Source organism: Muscardinus avellanarius (genome assembly GCF_963383645.1).
Source record: "Muscardinus avellanarius genome assembly, chromosome: 13".
Classification (NCBI taxonomy): Eukaryota; Metazoa; Chordata; class Mammalia; order Rodentia; family Gliridae; genus Muscardinus; species Muscardinus avellanarius.
The window spans coordinates 4,477,971-4,493,717 of record NC_137799.1 but is presented as its reverse complement, the minus strand read 5'-3'; the positions used below and the strand labels follow the sequence as shown (position 1 = coordinate 4,493,717).

The window sequence follows — 15,747 nt, the reverse complement described above, 5'->3', positions numbered from 1 at the left end:
AATTTTAATAGAGGTAACTTCTTTAAAAAAAGGTTCATCTTTAGTTCTGTTTGTTTTTGAATTATTAATATTAACTATTGTTATTTTTGCAGTACTGGGGATTGAATCCAGGGGCATTCTACCTTCGAGCTACACCCCCAGCCATATTTTTTATTCTTTATTTGAAATAGGGTCTCACTGAGTTCCGGAGGGCCTCACTAAGTAGCTGGGGCTGTCTGCGAACCACGATCCTCCTGATTCAGCCTCCCAAATGCTGGGATTACAAGTGTGCACCACCACACTTAGCTGAATTATTTTTTAATTTTTATTTATTTATTTTTTTGCAGGTCTGGGGATGGAACCCAGGGGGCACCTGACCTTCGAGCTACACCCTCTGCCCTATTTTTTATTCTTTATTTTTGAAACAGGGTCTCACTAAGTTGCAGAGGACCTCAATAAGTAGCTGAGGCTGTCCACAAACCACGATCCTCCGGTCTCAGCCTTCTGAATGCTGGGATTACAAGTGTGGTCACCATGCCTGGCTTGAATTATTTTTAAAAAGTACAAAAATCAGATTTTTTTTTTTTTTGCAGTACTGGGGATGGAACCCAGAGGCTTTCTACCTCTGGCTGTTTTATATTTTCTTTGGAAACAGGGTCTCACTAAGTTGCTGAGAGCCTCACTCAGTAGCTGAGGCCGACTTTGAACCCGTGCGATCCTCCTGTCTCAGCCTCCCAAGCGTGGGGATTACAAGCGTGCGCCACCACGCCCAGCTCACAAAACTCAGATTCTTTTAATCCCTTTAGAGAGAATAGAAGTCTAGCTGTGTCACTCGTTTTAGACGAGAGACCGCATGCTTTTCCATACTTAATTATGATTTCCTGAGAGCACCTGAATTTCCTCCTGACAGGAACTAAAAGGTCGGTTCCCATGCGAAGGAAGAGTGTGCCATGGTCTCTACAGCAGGGAGAGGAGTGGCCAAGGACGCCCTTTAGGTCAGGAGCATGTTACTAAAGCACGCACTTCAGACAAGCGCTGCTTACCTCTCTCGTGGGCACCAGGACCAGAGCGTAGGGGCCATCGCTGCGCTGTTGACGAGGAAAGGAACGCTGTGAGCAGCCCAACAGAGGCCGACCCCACCGAGGCCGCAGGGCCAGCCACGGCCTCAGGCGCCTCCGAGGAAGGGGCAAGTCGGAGGGACCGAGGGACAAGGCTGGACATGGCACCTGGTCCTCGGTAGCAGATGCTGCTGCTTCCCTCCCCCTCCCTCCCTCCCTCTCTCTCTCTGTCTCTGTCTCTCTCTCTCTCTCTCTCTCTCTCTCTCTCTCTGGTACTGGAGATGGAACCCAGGGGCATTCTACCTCCAAGCTACACCTCCAGCCCTATTTTTTATTCTTTTTTTTTGTTTTGTTTTAAACAGGTCTCACTGAGTTGCAAAGGGCCTAAGTAGCTGAGGCTGTCCGCGAACCCAGCTCCTCCTATCTCAAATTCCCAAATGCTGGGATCACAAGCGTGCGCCACCACGCCTGGCTACTTTACCTCAAAGGAAAGCGAAAGCTTAAGAGAGCCACCTGAAAGTCTACTACAAACAAGGTATTTCAAACAGTTGGATGCAAAATTAGTGTCTAAACACAGATGGCTTTCTAATACAGCAAATTAGGAAATACAATGGAAAGAAAAAGTCCACACTTAAAATAGCAATAAAAAAAAGAAAATTTAAAACTCCCCTGAGGGCATAATATGAAATTTGAACAAACAGAAAGATGTACATTCTTGGATAAGACTTGATACTATAAATATGTAACCCCATACTTGAGAGGCTAAAAGAGGAGGGTCGCAGGTTCGAGGCCAGCCGGAGCAACTTAGCAAGACTTGTTTCAAAATAAAAAATAAAACAGGGCTGGGGTACAGCTGAGAGGTAGAATGCTCCTGGGTTCAATCACCACCAAAAAAAAAAAAAAAAAAAAGAAGAAGAAGAAGAAGGGAGGGGGGAGAACCCAACAACCAGCTGGAATGGTTGAACATACTTATTATCCTACTACTTAGGAGGAGGCTGAAATAGGATGATCATAGGTTCGAGGACAACCTCAGCAATGTATTGAGACTCTCAGCAGTCTAGCGAGACCTCGTTTCAAAATAAAAAATAAAAAGGGCTGGGAGTATGGCTCAGAGGTAGAATGCCTCTTGGTTCAATTGCCAATACTGCAAAAATATTAATTAATTAAATGATATTTTAAAGAAATCAACAACTCAAATAGAAAAACAGAAGAGAGAAAACTAATTTATAAAAACTAAATTTAAAATACGACCACTGCCCATATAAAAAGATGAAAAGATGTTCAACTTTATCCCCAGGAGAAAATCCGAGTTCTGGCAGTGTGTTCCCTCGTCAGCGACTGGGAGTGCTTGTGCGCTGCTGGAGGAGCACACACAGGTAAGACCCCTTTGGAGAGCAGCTCTGGCATGAGCTACCAAAACAGAGATGCAAGTCCTGCATACAGACATTTTCTTAGCCTTGTTTTCTTAGTCCTTTTTAAAAAAAATTCTTTATTTTGAAACAGGGTCTGAGTTGTAAAGGTCCTCACTAAGTAGCTGAGGCTGTCCACGCACCGCGAACCGCCTGTCTCGGCCTCCCAAACGCTGGGATTACGAGCCTGCGCCGCCTCGCTTGGCTCGACTTTTGATTTTTTAGGCATATCTTATATAAATAATAACAAGAGAAACCAAAGTGATCCGTGAAGCCGCAAGTCGCCGGTGTCTTCCAGCAGTGAGGTGTTAGAGATGCGGATGAGCCGTGAGCCAAGCCCACGCTGCTAAAGAAGCCAACGGGAGACTGGCAGCAAAGTCAGTTCATTACAAGTAGGGCTTTCATGTTTTGCATAGGAAACATCTACCCAAGGAAAAAGACTTCAGAGTTCAAAGTGGAGGGTCTGTACTCAGCCCGACACTGCGAGGCCCTACGGGAGCCCGAGCTGGGAGCGCAAACACCGGCACGACGGCATCATGGCGCCGCCGTGTGACGTCAGGAGATGCTGTCACTACACAGAGGAGGAGAGACATCAGTTCCTCTCAGGGCACGAGTGAAGCAAGATGCATGTGATGTGGGAAAACTCAGAGCCAGGACAGCTGAGGAATGGCCACTCCGCCCGCGCCGTCACGGGGGAGCCTGCTGGGTGCCTTGAACTGGCTGCCGCCTCAGCCAACTCAACGTGTTTACGGATCAGCTAATTTTACAAAGAACTCTGAGGGAGTAGAAAGAATAGCATTTGAAATATGTGAGTAATATTGGGGCTTGAAAAACTGTGTTTCTACAGAATATTTCAGTCTTTAATAGAAAGATCTGTTAGTAGCTGGGCGTGGTGGCGCACGCTTGTAATCCCCGCGCTTGGGAGGCGGAGACAGGAGGATCTCGTAGGCTCAAAGCCAGCCGCGCTGGCTTAAGAGACCCTGTTTCCAAATAAGAAAAGTATAAAAATAGGCCTGGGAGTGTAGCTCAGAGGTAGAAGGATTTTCAGGAACCCCAGTACCACCCCCCCCCAAATAGAAAGATCTGTTAGTGATGGTAAAAAACTAGCTGACTGGATAAAAACCATCTGGCCTGCTGTCAGTGGTTCCGATTATGAGCAAACCAAATCCCTGCTGTAGAGGTGACGAGGCGACGCCCACCCTGCAGATCCCAGGTCCCACTCTCCTGTGCACCCCAGGGGACAGCACTGCAGCTGCCTCTTGTGGTGCTAGAGGAATGGTTCTGGCTTCGAGGACACGTAAGGCTAGAGTGTAGCCTGGTGGTAGAGTATAAGGTCCTGAGCTCAATCCTCAGTACCCTCTCCCCACCCCAAATTACACTCAGACCCAGGACGTGAGAGGAGCTGACCTCTACACGGTTCACCTGACATGTACGCCACCTCCTCTCTTGTCCTCAGTGCCCAACTTGAACCACAACATTCCAGTTCAAACATTCCCAAGCTCTCCAACCTGGGGTGAGCCGCCCACAGGACGTTCCCTGGAGTCTGCACGTGGACGGGACTGCACGGTGCAAGGGTAACAGGTACACTTACTGTTGTGTGTGCCAGAGACTAAAGCTAAGCTCCGCACGAGTTATCCCACCGCGAAGCACTCGATGGGAACAGGAAAACCAGTCAACTTTAGGACAAAATTCTTCTCTTGTCCCTCGGAAAACCAGTATTAACAAATGTCTACGTATCTTTCGAGTTTGTTATGTCCGTGTATCTGTGTACATATACAGATACACACACATTGTAACTTATATACAGATACACACACATTTATACAGATACACACACATTGTAACTTATATACAGATACACACACATTGTAACTTACAAAACGGGAGTCTTACTATATATACTGGTTTGTAATATACATTTCTTCAGTAATTATTGTGAACTCCAGCAAGTTCACAATAAGTTAAAGAAATGTTGCATTTTTTTTTTTTTTTGGTAGTGGAAGTTAAACCCAGCAGGATTCGGCCTGGGAGCTACATCCCCAGCCCTATTTTATTTTTTATTTTGAAACAGGATCTCGCTAAGTTGTTGAGGCTGGCTTGGAAGCCGTGATTCTTCCACCCAGCCTCTCAAACTCTATATCAAAGCCTGCACCACCACACCCAGCTGCTTGTGGAGGGGAGGGGTTGTACTGGGGATTGAACCCCAGGGTATTCTACCGCCAAGCAACACCTCAAGCCCTTTTTTATTTTAAAAGAATCTCACTAAGTTGCCAAGGCTGGCCTCAAGCCTACAATTCTCTGGTCTCAGCTTCCCAAATAATGGGATTACAGGAATGCACCACCAAACCAAACTCAAATGTTACTTTTTTAAAATTAATTAATTAATTAATTTAGTTAGTTAGTTATTGGTGGTACTGGGGTTCCTGGAAACCCTTCTACCTCCGAGCTACACTCCTAGACCTACTTTATGATTTTTTAAATTTGGAAACAGGGTCTCCTAAGCCAGTGCGGCTGGCTTCAAACCTGCACAATCCTCCTGTCTCCATCTTCCAAGTGCAGGGATTACAAGCGTGCGCCAACACGCCTGCCATATGTTACTTTTAATGGCTATTTAGGGTTCTATTATTTGGAATGATTATGTAGGTTTTTTTGTTGTTTTTTGTTTGTTTGTTTGTTTGTTGTTACTGAGGGTGGAACCCAGGGGCTTTCTTACCTCTGGGCTATCTTCCCAGACCTATTTTATACTTTATTTGGAAACAGGGTCTCACTAAGTTGCTGAGGCTGGCTTTAAACCTGTGCCATCCTCCTGTCTCAGCATCCCAAGCGCTGGGATTATAAGCATGTGCCACCACACCCAGCTTTTGGGTCTATTTTTTAATTGATTAAAAAAAAAATTTGCAGTACTGGGGGTTGAACGCAGGGGCATTCTACCTCTGAGCGACACCCCCAGCCCTATTTTTTGTTTTATTCTTTGTGAAACAGGTCTCACTAAGTTGTGGAGGCCTCACTAAGTAGCTGAGGCTGGCCTCAAACCTATGATCCTCCTGTCTCAAGCCTCCTAAGTACTGGGATTACGAGGGTGCGCCACCTCGCCCAGCAGTTTAAACTTTTTAACCTATTTATTTCAAAATAGTTTCAGACTTACAAACAAAATTTGAAGAAATAGTACAAGGAATTCCCACAGATTCATTTCTTCCAGTTTTCCCATGTAATCAATTACCAAAACCTGGGAATTAACACTGATTCAATACTTGTGGTTAATCTACAAACCTTTTCAATTTCACCTGCTGACTCGAAGTGTCCTACCTGCAGACTGGAAGCCGGTGAAGACACGTGCCCCGCCCTGGCCCGCCTCCTGCGCCCCTTTCACCCCCGAGTCATTCCTCAGGATTGTCTGCCGCGGCCTTAACGCTCTGGAGACCACTGGCCCTTGACTTGGTAGAACGTCCCTCGGCTCGGGCTTGCCTGGTGCTGCCCTGGATTAAATTCAGGTGATGTGTTTTTGGCAGGAAGCCGGAAGGCGATCGCCCTCGGCACCGGTGATGCCAACGCTGACCCCTTGCTTACGGGAGGAAGCTGGGCTTCCCAGCTGTCCAGTGACTGTCTGTCCCTTTTCGTGAAAGAGTATCTGGTGTGGAGACACCGGAGACTGCAGCATCCCACTTCTCATCACACTGTGACCCACTCATTTTAGCCTCTGAAATAGTACTGCTGGACCATCTGCCAACACGTGGTTTTCTACTTCTATCACCTCTACATTTGTTTACTGCAATTCTACCATAAGGAAGGGCTTTTCCTTCTCTCCTCATTTATTCATTTGGTAATTTACCTCTGTATGGATATGTGGATATTTGTTTTAGCCTATGGACCACAATGTAGTTCTATTAGCATTGGTCAAATGCCAGGAGGCTTGAGGCACTTCTAAGTCTGCACACCCATCATCTGGCTCGTGCTCCATGGGCTTGCCCCACTTCCCACTGCGGCCTCACCGTTTCCTCTAAACCGAGAATAACTGAACTGATCAGTGGGGCTGGGCTGGGATGTGAGTGAGGTCTAGCCCAGGACCACGGCCGTCACCGGGCCTCCACGGCCATCAACCAGCCTCCACAGCAACCCAACTGTGACCCCAGCACTAAGTCTCACAACTAAAAATAACTTCTAGATAATGTTAAATCCATGGCAGCCCATTGCCAAACTCACTAACTAAAGCTTATTTTCACATTTATTATTATGGATAAGCCATCCCTTTAAGTACTAAGTTCAGCCTTTCTGGTCAAAGGTGAGAACTCAGAGTGAAGGTTAAAACTTAATTCCACATGATTTATGATACAGACCCAATATAAGCGCACAGGCAGACAGCTGCAAGTTGAATCACTGTGACATGCTTACCTAGTGGTAAGAGCACTCTATATGAGCCAGTGTTGGGTACTGCAGAAGAACAGAGAGGAGAGAAGAGGGGGGGAGGGAGGGAGGGAGGAGGGGAGAGAAAGGGTGGCGAGGGGGAGAGAGGGGACAAAGGAAGAAAGGAGATGGAGAGGGAGAGAGGGAAGAGGGAGAGGCCGGGGAGAGAGAAAGAAGAGGAGCGGGAAAGAGAGGGAGGGGAAGAAGAGGCACAAGGGAGGGAGAAGGGGGAGGGAGGACTAGCTCATGGAGCTCAGGAAGCAGCAAGGCCCTTTCTTGCGGTCACAGGACACGGGGCAGAAGGCAGCCTGCTCTGGCTTCAGAGAGGTGAGGGAGCCTGGGCCGCCGCCACGGGCCTTGCCGTCTGGCTCCTGCAAGCGTCCATCGTGCTCACTATGGTGACTGCGGAGCGCGTCTCCTCCATTCCACTCCTGGCACTGTCCTTGGACAACGCGCTCAAGCAATCAGCGAAACGGAAGCAGGCGAGGCAGCCCTGCTAAGCAGGAACAGACTCAGCGCAGTCCCCGTGCGCTACGCTCCACAGAGAACAGTCTACACGCACCTGTATTTTTGACTTCAGTGCTTGAAGGGACTGGACCACAGGGATGCAATAGGCAAGAGTTTTACCTTTAAAAGAATGCAAAAGAGTTAAAAGGAAACACGCTCTGCCGGCCGTGGGCAGAACTCGATTCTGGAAGAAGGTAAGCGTAGCGTCCACACCCAAGAGATGAAAAGCCCTCCTGGCCGGCCGGCGTCTTTGTTTAGCTGTAAGCGCGTCCTTCTAAACCTGACGCTCCAGCCCCTTGGCCATCCAGCATGGGAGGTGCCCGTGCCTTCCCCAAATCACACGCGAGCCCATGGCAAGGGCTGTCTGCAGAAGCTGGGAACGCCTCCTCGGGCCCGGGTGAGCCTATCACTCAGGGTCTGTGTGGTGCCGTGTGATTAGTGAGACCCAGGACAGAAGCTCTGCCTTCCACCCTGGACACGGCAGGCTGGCGGGACGGGAGACCGGCTGCCACGCTGAAGGCACACGAGGAGCAGAGGTGTGTCAACAGGCCAGGCTTGCCCTCAAGACCATACGGCAGCCAGCAGCGTGTGCTGGTGCTGGGACGCTGGGGTCACAGCCAGTGACGGTCACAGTCAGTGAGACTCGGCAGAGCCCCGAACAGAGCTCGCCGAGATACCAACAGAGCTGGATTTGGTCCTGATGGACCCCACCCCGCACACCCCATGACTCCTCCCTTCCATTACACAAACTCAGGGCTCTAAGCAAACTCAAACATGTCTCCCACCCCCCAAAACAGGCACGGCCTGCCGCAGGGCCGCGGCGTTCCCCGGAGGGAGGACGGCAGAGCCCCGAGTTACTGACCTGAGCCTGTCTGGGACCGCACAAGCGCATCTCTGCCTTCCAGCAATACAGGAATACTTTGCTTCTGAACCCTGGGCCGCCCAAAAGAGAGAAGAGACCTCATCTAGTGCGCACACTAGGTCACGCATACGAACAAAGATGCAGGGCACCACAGGCAACGTCACCCAAACTTCACCTATCAAGTTACCAAATGTGCAGGTGCAGGTGCTGAGGGGCTTCCGATGACGAGGATGCATCCCCGATCAAATTTGTGGGATTTAGCTGAAAAGGGTGACGCAAGCCAGAGATTTGGCCGTTTATTTTTGAAAATATTGGACAGGGCCAGGCACAGAGGCATATGCCTGCAATCCCAGTACTTGGAAGGCTGAGACAGGAGTATTATGGGTTCAAGACCAGACTCAGCAACTTAGCAAATCCTGTTTCCAAGTGAAAAATAAAAGGGCTCAAGGTGTAGCTTGGAGGTAGGCTGCCCTCAGGTTCAATTCCCAGAACCAAAAAAAAAAGGCTGGATAACAACACATTAAAGTTAGCACAGAAGTGCAGCACACTCTCTCCTGCCTTCTAGAAGGTAGGCGGTGAGACACAATAAGACACAGGAGATCTCCACGCCACGCACGGGGAGCTTCTCGCGAGCCACCCAGAGAGCAGCCGCCTGCTCTCCAAGACACTGTCGGAGGCACACTGAAGGATGTGTCTCTACGTGTATTTAAAAACCAAACAACACAAGCCGGGCGTGGTGGGCGCGCTCGTCATCCCAGCATTCGGGAGGCTGAGACCTGGAGGATCACGGTTCGCGGCCAGCCTCAGCTACTTAGTGAGGCCCTCTGCAACTCAGTGACACCCGGTTTCAAAATAAAGAATAAAAAATAGGGCAGGGGGTATAGCTCAGAGGTCAAATGCCGCTGGGTTCCACCCCCTGACCCACAAAAAGAAAAAAAGAAAAAAAAACACAAAAGGGTAGGGAAAACAATTTAAGTTTGGTTAATAAAAAAAAAAAGCAAAAAGAAACTGATGCTGGGTGGGGGGTGCCTTAGTTTCCCAGTATTCTCACTGTCACTTTGAACAGTAAAAGTTGACCGTTACTAAAATGTAAAGCAGCACACATCCTCAAGATGAGGACGTTCACCTCCGCCGACCCAGCACGCATCGTCTTAACAAACACGTGCGGCGTTTTCCAGTACCCACCGCGTCTATCCAGACACTCCAGTCTTTGGCTAACCCTCATCTTTTTAGTAAGAAATGACACGGCCAAATTCTGTGTTTAGGCCAAACCATTTTCACGGGAGAACTGGTAACAGCAGATCTTCTGAAGCAGACCCGTCGCGTCAGTTCAGAGCCGAGAGGACAGGATGGAAACCCATCTCCCCATTTACCACGCGGGGACCCACGCGGCAGGTGCTGCGTCAGACTCCAGGGTCAACTTCCTGACCCTGTCTGTAATGCTGAGACCCCAAAACCTGCTCTGCCCTCCAGGCGATTCGGACTTCACCTGGCTATACCCATTTATGCCCTGAGAAAATTTAAGAGCATCCTGGAACTCTTACCTGGTCATGCTGGACATTTTTAAGACTGTATTTATTGTGGAAATCTAAAAGATAAAATAAAAAAATACAGTTTTCTTTGTCACTTTTTTGGATACAGGTATATTTCATGAAAATAACACAAAATAGGAAAAAACACTAAGAAGGCAGCGTGAGCAAATGAAACCCTCCGCCCCCGTGGTTCTGTGGATGCGCCTGAGCGCCCCGTGGGAGACGCGGGGAGACTTCGGTTGCTCCAGCGGGGAGGAGTGCTCCCGGGACCTGGCGGGAAGGGCCAGGGTGCTCTCCGTCACCTGACGAGGCGCAGCACAGCCCCCCTTGGCGAGCCGTTTAGCCCCACATGGCCACAGCACTGAGACTGAGAAACCCTGCTCTACCTGTGAGAAAACAAGGCTATGAAATCCACTCTGAAAAAAGGTAAGAAATCAACACTTCCAAAAGCTAATATCTTTTTTCTCTCCTTACTCATAAGTCAGAAACCTCATTCGTGGTATTAAAAGTAGAGAAGGTAGCTTTTGTGTGGAAAACGCATTTAAAACAGCCTCCTCTTCCCTCGTTCTCTAAGACTGCCTGAGACGCCAGCTCAGTTCCCTTTCCCGCGGCCACGGTGACACCTGCCACCAGGATCAGCTTCCGCTCATCTATGCAGTCACTAGGAAGCCTGTTCCAAGTCCAGTGAGTGAGTCCCGGTCCCAAACGGCATCAGGTGAGGACAGCCTCCAGTGCTTACAAAAAGAAAGAAAACGGCGGGGGAGGAGGCAGGTGGGGCCAGGAGACGCTGAAGCCACCTCAGCACGCCTGACCTGTCCTAGAGAAGGTGCCACCAGGCCGAGTTCACGCAGGCACTAGACGCAGCGGCAGACACTGAGCAAGGGCGCGCGAGACAGAGCCGCAGACCGGCGGACACTCACCAGGTGCGGGTGGAGGTCCAGCTCGTGGAAAGCCTCCGGAGCAAACACGGGCTCGTGCGCCTGCTGCACCACAGGTCTGCAGAGGGTGGACAGAGCCCAGGCGTCAGCGCCAGCGTCAACAAAGGGGCAGGGCACATGCCAACCCTTGACTCCCGGGGTGCGTCTGCACCCGCACGTACCTGCGGAGCTCGGGGATCTCAGGGTTGTTTTTAAACAGCGACGACGTCTTAATGCAAGGCTTCTCCTCTTGCTTTCTGTCGCCCGTGCTAACTGAATGCTTCTTTGGAGAAAACGTTTTTTGTGCCTTCCCCTTAAAAGCCCTTTGAGTTTCCGTAGCGCCAGTGTTCTTGGCCGGGAGGAAGGACGCTTGGTTCCTACGCTTTGCTGGGGGAGCCTCGCCGGGTGCTTGGTGGCTTCTCTTGGTGGCCTTTGCTTGCTGCGTTGTTCCCAAAAGGAAAGAGCAGGAAGAGGTGCATTAGCCCATGAAGGCAGCGCTCCGAGTGAAGCCTGACTGCCCACAGAATCGCATCTCCTCCCGCAGAGATCATTATGCCCCATATGCCAAGCAACAGTTTAGAGTTTGCAATCAGATTCTTTGATGTCTTTTTCCAAAATGGAAGGGGGAAAAAAAAAAACCGCCCCTGCTTATTGCCCTGTGACCTCACCATCCAGCTGAACTGTTAAATCACCCACTTTGAGAGTGAGGACCAGGAAGAGAAAGACACCCTTGAGCCGGTGTTAACTCATCAGGTCCGCTTAAGGGAACAGAGAATCCGCCTGGTGCGCGGTAAGTCAACCCCTGCCTCTAGGAATCCATCTGCGCGAGAACAGAGGGGCAGGGAAATGAATCTTCTGTCTACTAACAAAGCACGTCGTCGTCGAGACTAGACAGGGGAGCGACGAGCGGGACGGCATCCCAGCTCGGGCCCAGGAAGCGGAAACCTTCATTACCGCCCTATCGAGTGCCTGGATCTGTCACCCTCTCCCTCAAGCTGCTCTCCAGGTCCGGAGGCTCCGGAGACAGTTCCACTGCCGTTCCCGCTCCAAGTGAGAAGGCCGCCCCATCCATCAGTCACGTCCAACCCTCCCGGCCTCGAGCCCTGCGGGACAGTCGCCTGCAGGCTGCACGCCACGAGGCATTTCTTGCCTGTTGCTCATTTCCAGAACATAAACGTGATTAAAAGCACAATGCCCAAACTTCCCCAAGAAAGATCCGATCCCTGCAATTCACACCAGAGCATAAAGGCACCCCGGGGCCAGCTGGGCCTGTTCTGGAGTTTGGGGACAGGTCACTTTCCTCTTTGCGTGAGGTAACAGCTGCTTTGCATGTTGGTTTGCCTTACCCGTGATTACTGGCTTCAGCTAACCTACTCATAGAAACAACCGTCCTTCTTAGGCAACCGTAAGGATCCTGTTCCCAAGCGATTCACAACACACACAACTCCAGACGTTGAGTATTAATAAAGCATGTGCTGGCCTACTCCGTTTTATAAGTTTACCTGAGGTTTATGAATTTTGGACTAAGGAAAGAGGGGAGGTCACGTTTCAGGCGTGCTGACTCGTTTGCAAGATGGTGTGAAATCTGAAGATTTCACCTGACTCGCGCGCCCTGAGAAGGCCACGCCTGTCCCAGGGGTCCTGGTAGCCGGCCTTGGAGCCTCTGCTGCCCTGCTCCTCCTCCCTCCTCCATCCCAGAGGCGGCCTCTTCTGCTCCTGACCAGGACTCAGCACGCAGGCCAGATCTGCCTCCTCCAGCACCTACCTACTCGCCTGAGGTGTGCTTTCTGCAGCGACACAGAACACTCCTGATGCACGTGACATGCCTGCAAACGGACAACCTGCAACAAGACGTACGATGCCCTTCCGAAGACGACCTCTGCCCTTCTCAGCGCTCTGGCGCTGCCCTGCGCCACCCCGGCCTTCCTTGGGGAGGCCTGCCCGCCCATCCTCACCTCACAGGAAAGGCGCCTTTCCTGACCTCCTTTCTCTGCCTCCTCGCTCGGTTCCCTGCTCCCGGTTCTCCTGGCGCCCTGACTTCCCTTTGCAGCATCAACACAATGACACAGGAGGACAGTGATTCCTCATTGGGTACCCGTCGGCCCCACTGATTATAGACTCCAAGGGAAAGAGACCAGTCTGTCCTGCACAGCACTGCACACCCCGCACGGCCCCGGCCCGGCAGCAGGCAGGATGAATGGATGGATGGATGAATGACATGGGATGGCGCTAATCGGTCTACACTTGTTAGCTCCACCTCCAAGTACAGCAGCCATCCAGCTGTCAACATCTGGGTTCTGAGGATAAAAAGGTTAAAGATTGGCCAAGCTTTTGAGAAAGTTACAGACTAGCAGCAGACAAAAGTGTAAAACCACCACCCAAACCTATCCTGGTGTAGCGGAAGAGGAATATACCAGGAGACATGCGGTCTGTCTGGGGAGGGAGGCGGGGATAGGGGACGCTCGCTGAGCTAGCATTTGAACAGAGGAAGCAAGAAGGAAGGACACGCCTGGTCGACCAAATAAGCTGGGCCACACTAAGTACAGGTCGCTTCCCTGCACCTGGTAAGGGCGGGACTATGGCCGATGAGTTCCAGGCCCGTCTAGCCCTGAGAGGCTAAGATGCCACGTCTTTGATATTAATAAGCACACCTAGTTGCTCTGTGGCAGGCAGTAAGCTAAATACTTGCATTTATTAGTAAGCCACTGGTATCTTATTTTAGAATAAGAGCACTCAGGCAGAGATAGAAGGTAACTGTCTCAGAATTAGAGGGACCCAGGCTTTGCCCTGGAATGAGGTTTTACATCTAAATTATCTGGCAATAATGTTATTGAGACACTTTATTAATTGTATCCTGTTTGGTTATAAAACACGCATGCAGCTGGGCCTGGTGGTACAAGCCTGTAATCCCAGTACTTGAGAGGCTCAGACAGGAGGATTGCAGCTTTGAGAACAGCCTCAGGAGATTAGTGAGACCATATTTTGATTTTTTTTTTTTTTTTTTTTTTGCAGGTTTGGGGATGGAACCCAGGGGCATTCGACCTCTGAGCTACACCCCCTGCCCTATTTTTTGTTCTTTATTTTGAAACTGGGTCTCACTGAGTTGCAGAGGGCCTCACTAAGTAGTTGAGGCTGCCCACAAACCGCGATCCTCTGGTCTCAGCCTCCCGGATTACAAGCGTGCGCCACCACGCCTGGCTTGAGACCATATTTCTAAAAAATAAATAAATAAATAAAATGGTTGGGGGTGTGGCTCAGAGGTAGAATGTACCTGGGTTCAATCCTCGGTACCAAAAACAAAACAGAAAATGGTGAGTTGTTTTGTAGAAGTGCACACACCAAAACGTTAACAAGTGTTATCTCTGAGTATGGCGATTATGGGTGGGGTTTTCTCTCCAAATTTTCTAAAATGGATTTGTACCAATTTAATAATCAGAAAGCATTCTTAGAAAAAAAAAAAGGTCCTCCACAGTGTTAGACACGGCAGCATAATTTAAGCTGTCAGGTCCTTCCAAACCCAGTGCACTGCTTACCCATTCTGGGGCCGGGCTACGGCAAATCTGCCCAGCATATCAATCATTCCCATTCAAGATGTAGACACGGCCACTGCTGATACCTGTCATTACCTCTCGATCGATCCCCTTTTGCTACAGTAGTTCAAGCCACCATAAAGCCAGATGCCGTATGTTTATTTACTCAGTTCGTTCAGTAGTTTCCGTCAGAGCATCCTTTGTGCGGCTCTGGACACGACAGGGCAACGCCACTGACCTCCCGCAAGAGCAAGCATCCAAAATGGCGCCCAAAGGCTTTATTTTTACTATTGGCACTTACTAAGTGCCTCTTTGGGCCAGTGTATAGTCTTTATGTAAATTATCCTACAGAATCAAAACAATCTTATAGGGCCCAGCGTGGTGGCGCACGCTTGTAATCCCGCGCTCGGGAGGCTGAGACAGGAGGAGCGCACGGGTTCGAAGCCAGCCTCAGCTGCTTAGTGAGGCTCTCAGCAACTTAGTGAGACCCAGTTTCCAAATAAAATATAAAAATAGGTCTGGGAGTATAGCCTGGAGGTAGAAACCCTCTGGGTTCCACCCCCAGTAACACACACACACACACACACACACACACACACACACACACACACACACAATCTTATAATACGCAGAAACCAGTGTTCCCATTTAGGGGTTAGAAAAGTCAGGGAGGCTGGCTGTCCTGTACCGCCGAGTCCACCCTTGTCCAAAGCCCATTCTCCCAAGGCTCGTCCACGTCCTCCTCCCACATGGATTCACCTGCGCCAGGGGCTGGCAGAGGCCCCTCACTCCCAAGCTTATTACACACACCTACAGAAATCGCCAGAGAACCTAGTGGGTGTTCGCTGTGAGTTCTCACGAAGTCAAGGACCTCCTCTCAGACACTGTCAGCGCCACCCTGACTTCTCACCCGGACCGTGTCCAGCGGCGGGGGGCCCGGCCCCTCCAGACCCTCCTTGGCCCTGGACTGTCTCCTTCCTGCTCTTTGGTAATGTGTGACCCCGTACCAGACCCTGCCCTGGGGTCCTCCTCTCTTCTAGGAGACAAACCAGCCGTCCAGGCATGTCAGCTCTGGCTCGGGTCAACACTTCTGCGCCCTCCCTTTCTAGTACCCATGAGCCCCGCTTCCTGTCCCTCGCACGTGGATGAAGGTCCGTCCCGTTTTTAAAGGAAATTTCCAAACTCCCGTCCTCATTCCCAAGACACCCTTCCCGGGGCGAAGCGCCGCGCCCCGGGTCCCGACTCGGCACTCACCCGCGCGGCGGGGGCCGGGGGCCGCCGGGGGCCGGTCCTGGGGGCGGCGTCCATGGCGGGCGGGCGGGCGGGCGGCGAGCTCGGCGCGGGACCCCGCGCGGCCGCGAGGACCCCGGCGGAGGCGTCCTGGCGGCTGCCGGCCGGCGCGCGCTCCCAGACAGGCAGCGCCGCGGACACCTGCAGCCGCGTCGCCTGGCAACGCGGGGTCCTTCCTGGTCGGCGGCGCTCGGGGCCTGCGGGCGCGCGGGGGGCGGCGGCGGCGGCGGGACGGCGACGCGGCTGGCGCGCGGGCAGCCGG

The 15,747-nt window shown here is 51.1% G+C and overlaps 1 protein-coding gene across 1 annotated transcript in view; it reads right to left on the bottom strand.

Annotated features, from left to right (window-relative positions):
• The window catches only part of DDX31 (DEAD-box helicase 31), a gene marked incomplete at both ends in the record, with an annotated part of 77,462 nt that overhangs the window by 61,694 nt on the left and 21 nt on the right, over positions 1–15,747 (bottom strand). Inside the window, 7 exon segments of the mRNA XM_080708863.1 lie at positions 1,023–1,067; positions 7,410–7,474; positions 8,217–8,287; positions 9,761–9,804; positions 10,669–10,744; positions 10,848–11,104; positions 15,450–15,641. Of these exon segments, the coding sequence (XP_080564989.1) occupies positions 1,023–1,067; positions 7,410–7,474; positions 8,217–8,287; positions 9,761–9,804; positions 10,669–10,744; positions 10,848–11,104; positions 15,450–15,641 (750 nt within the window).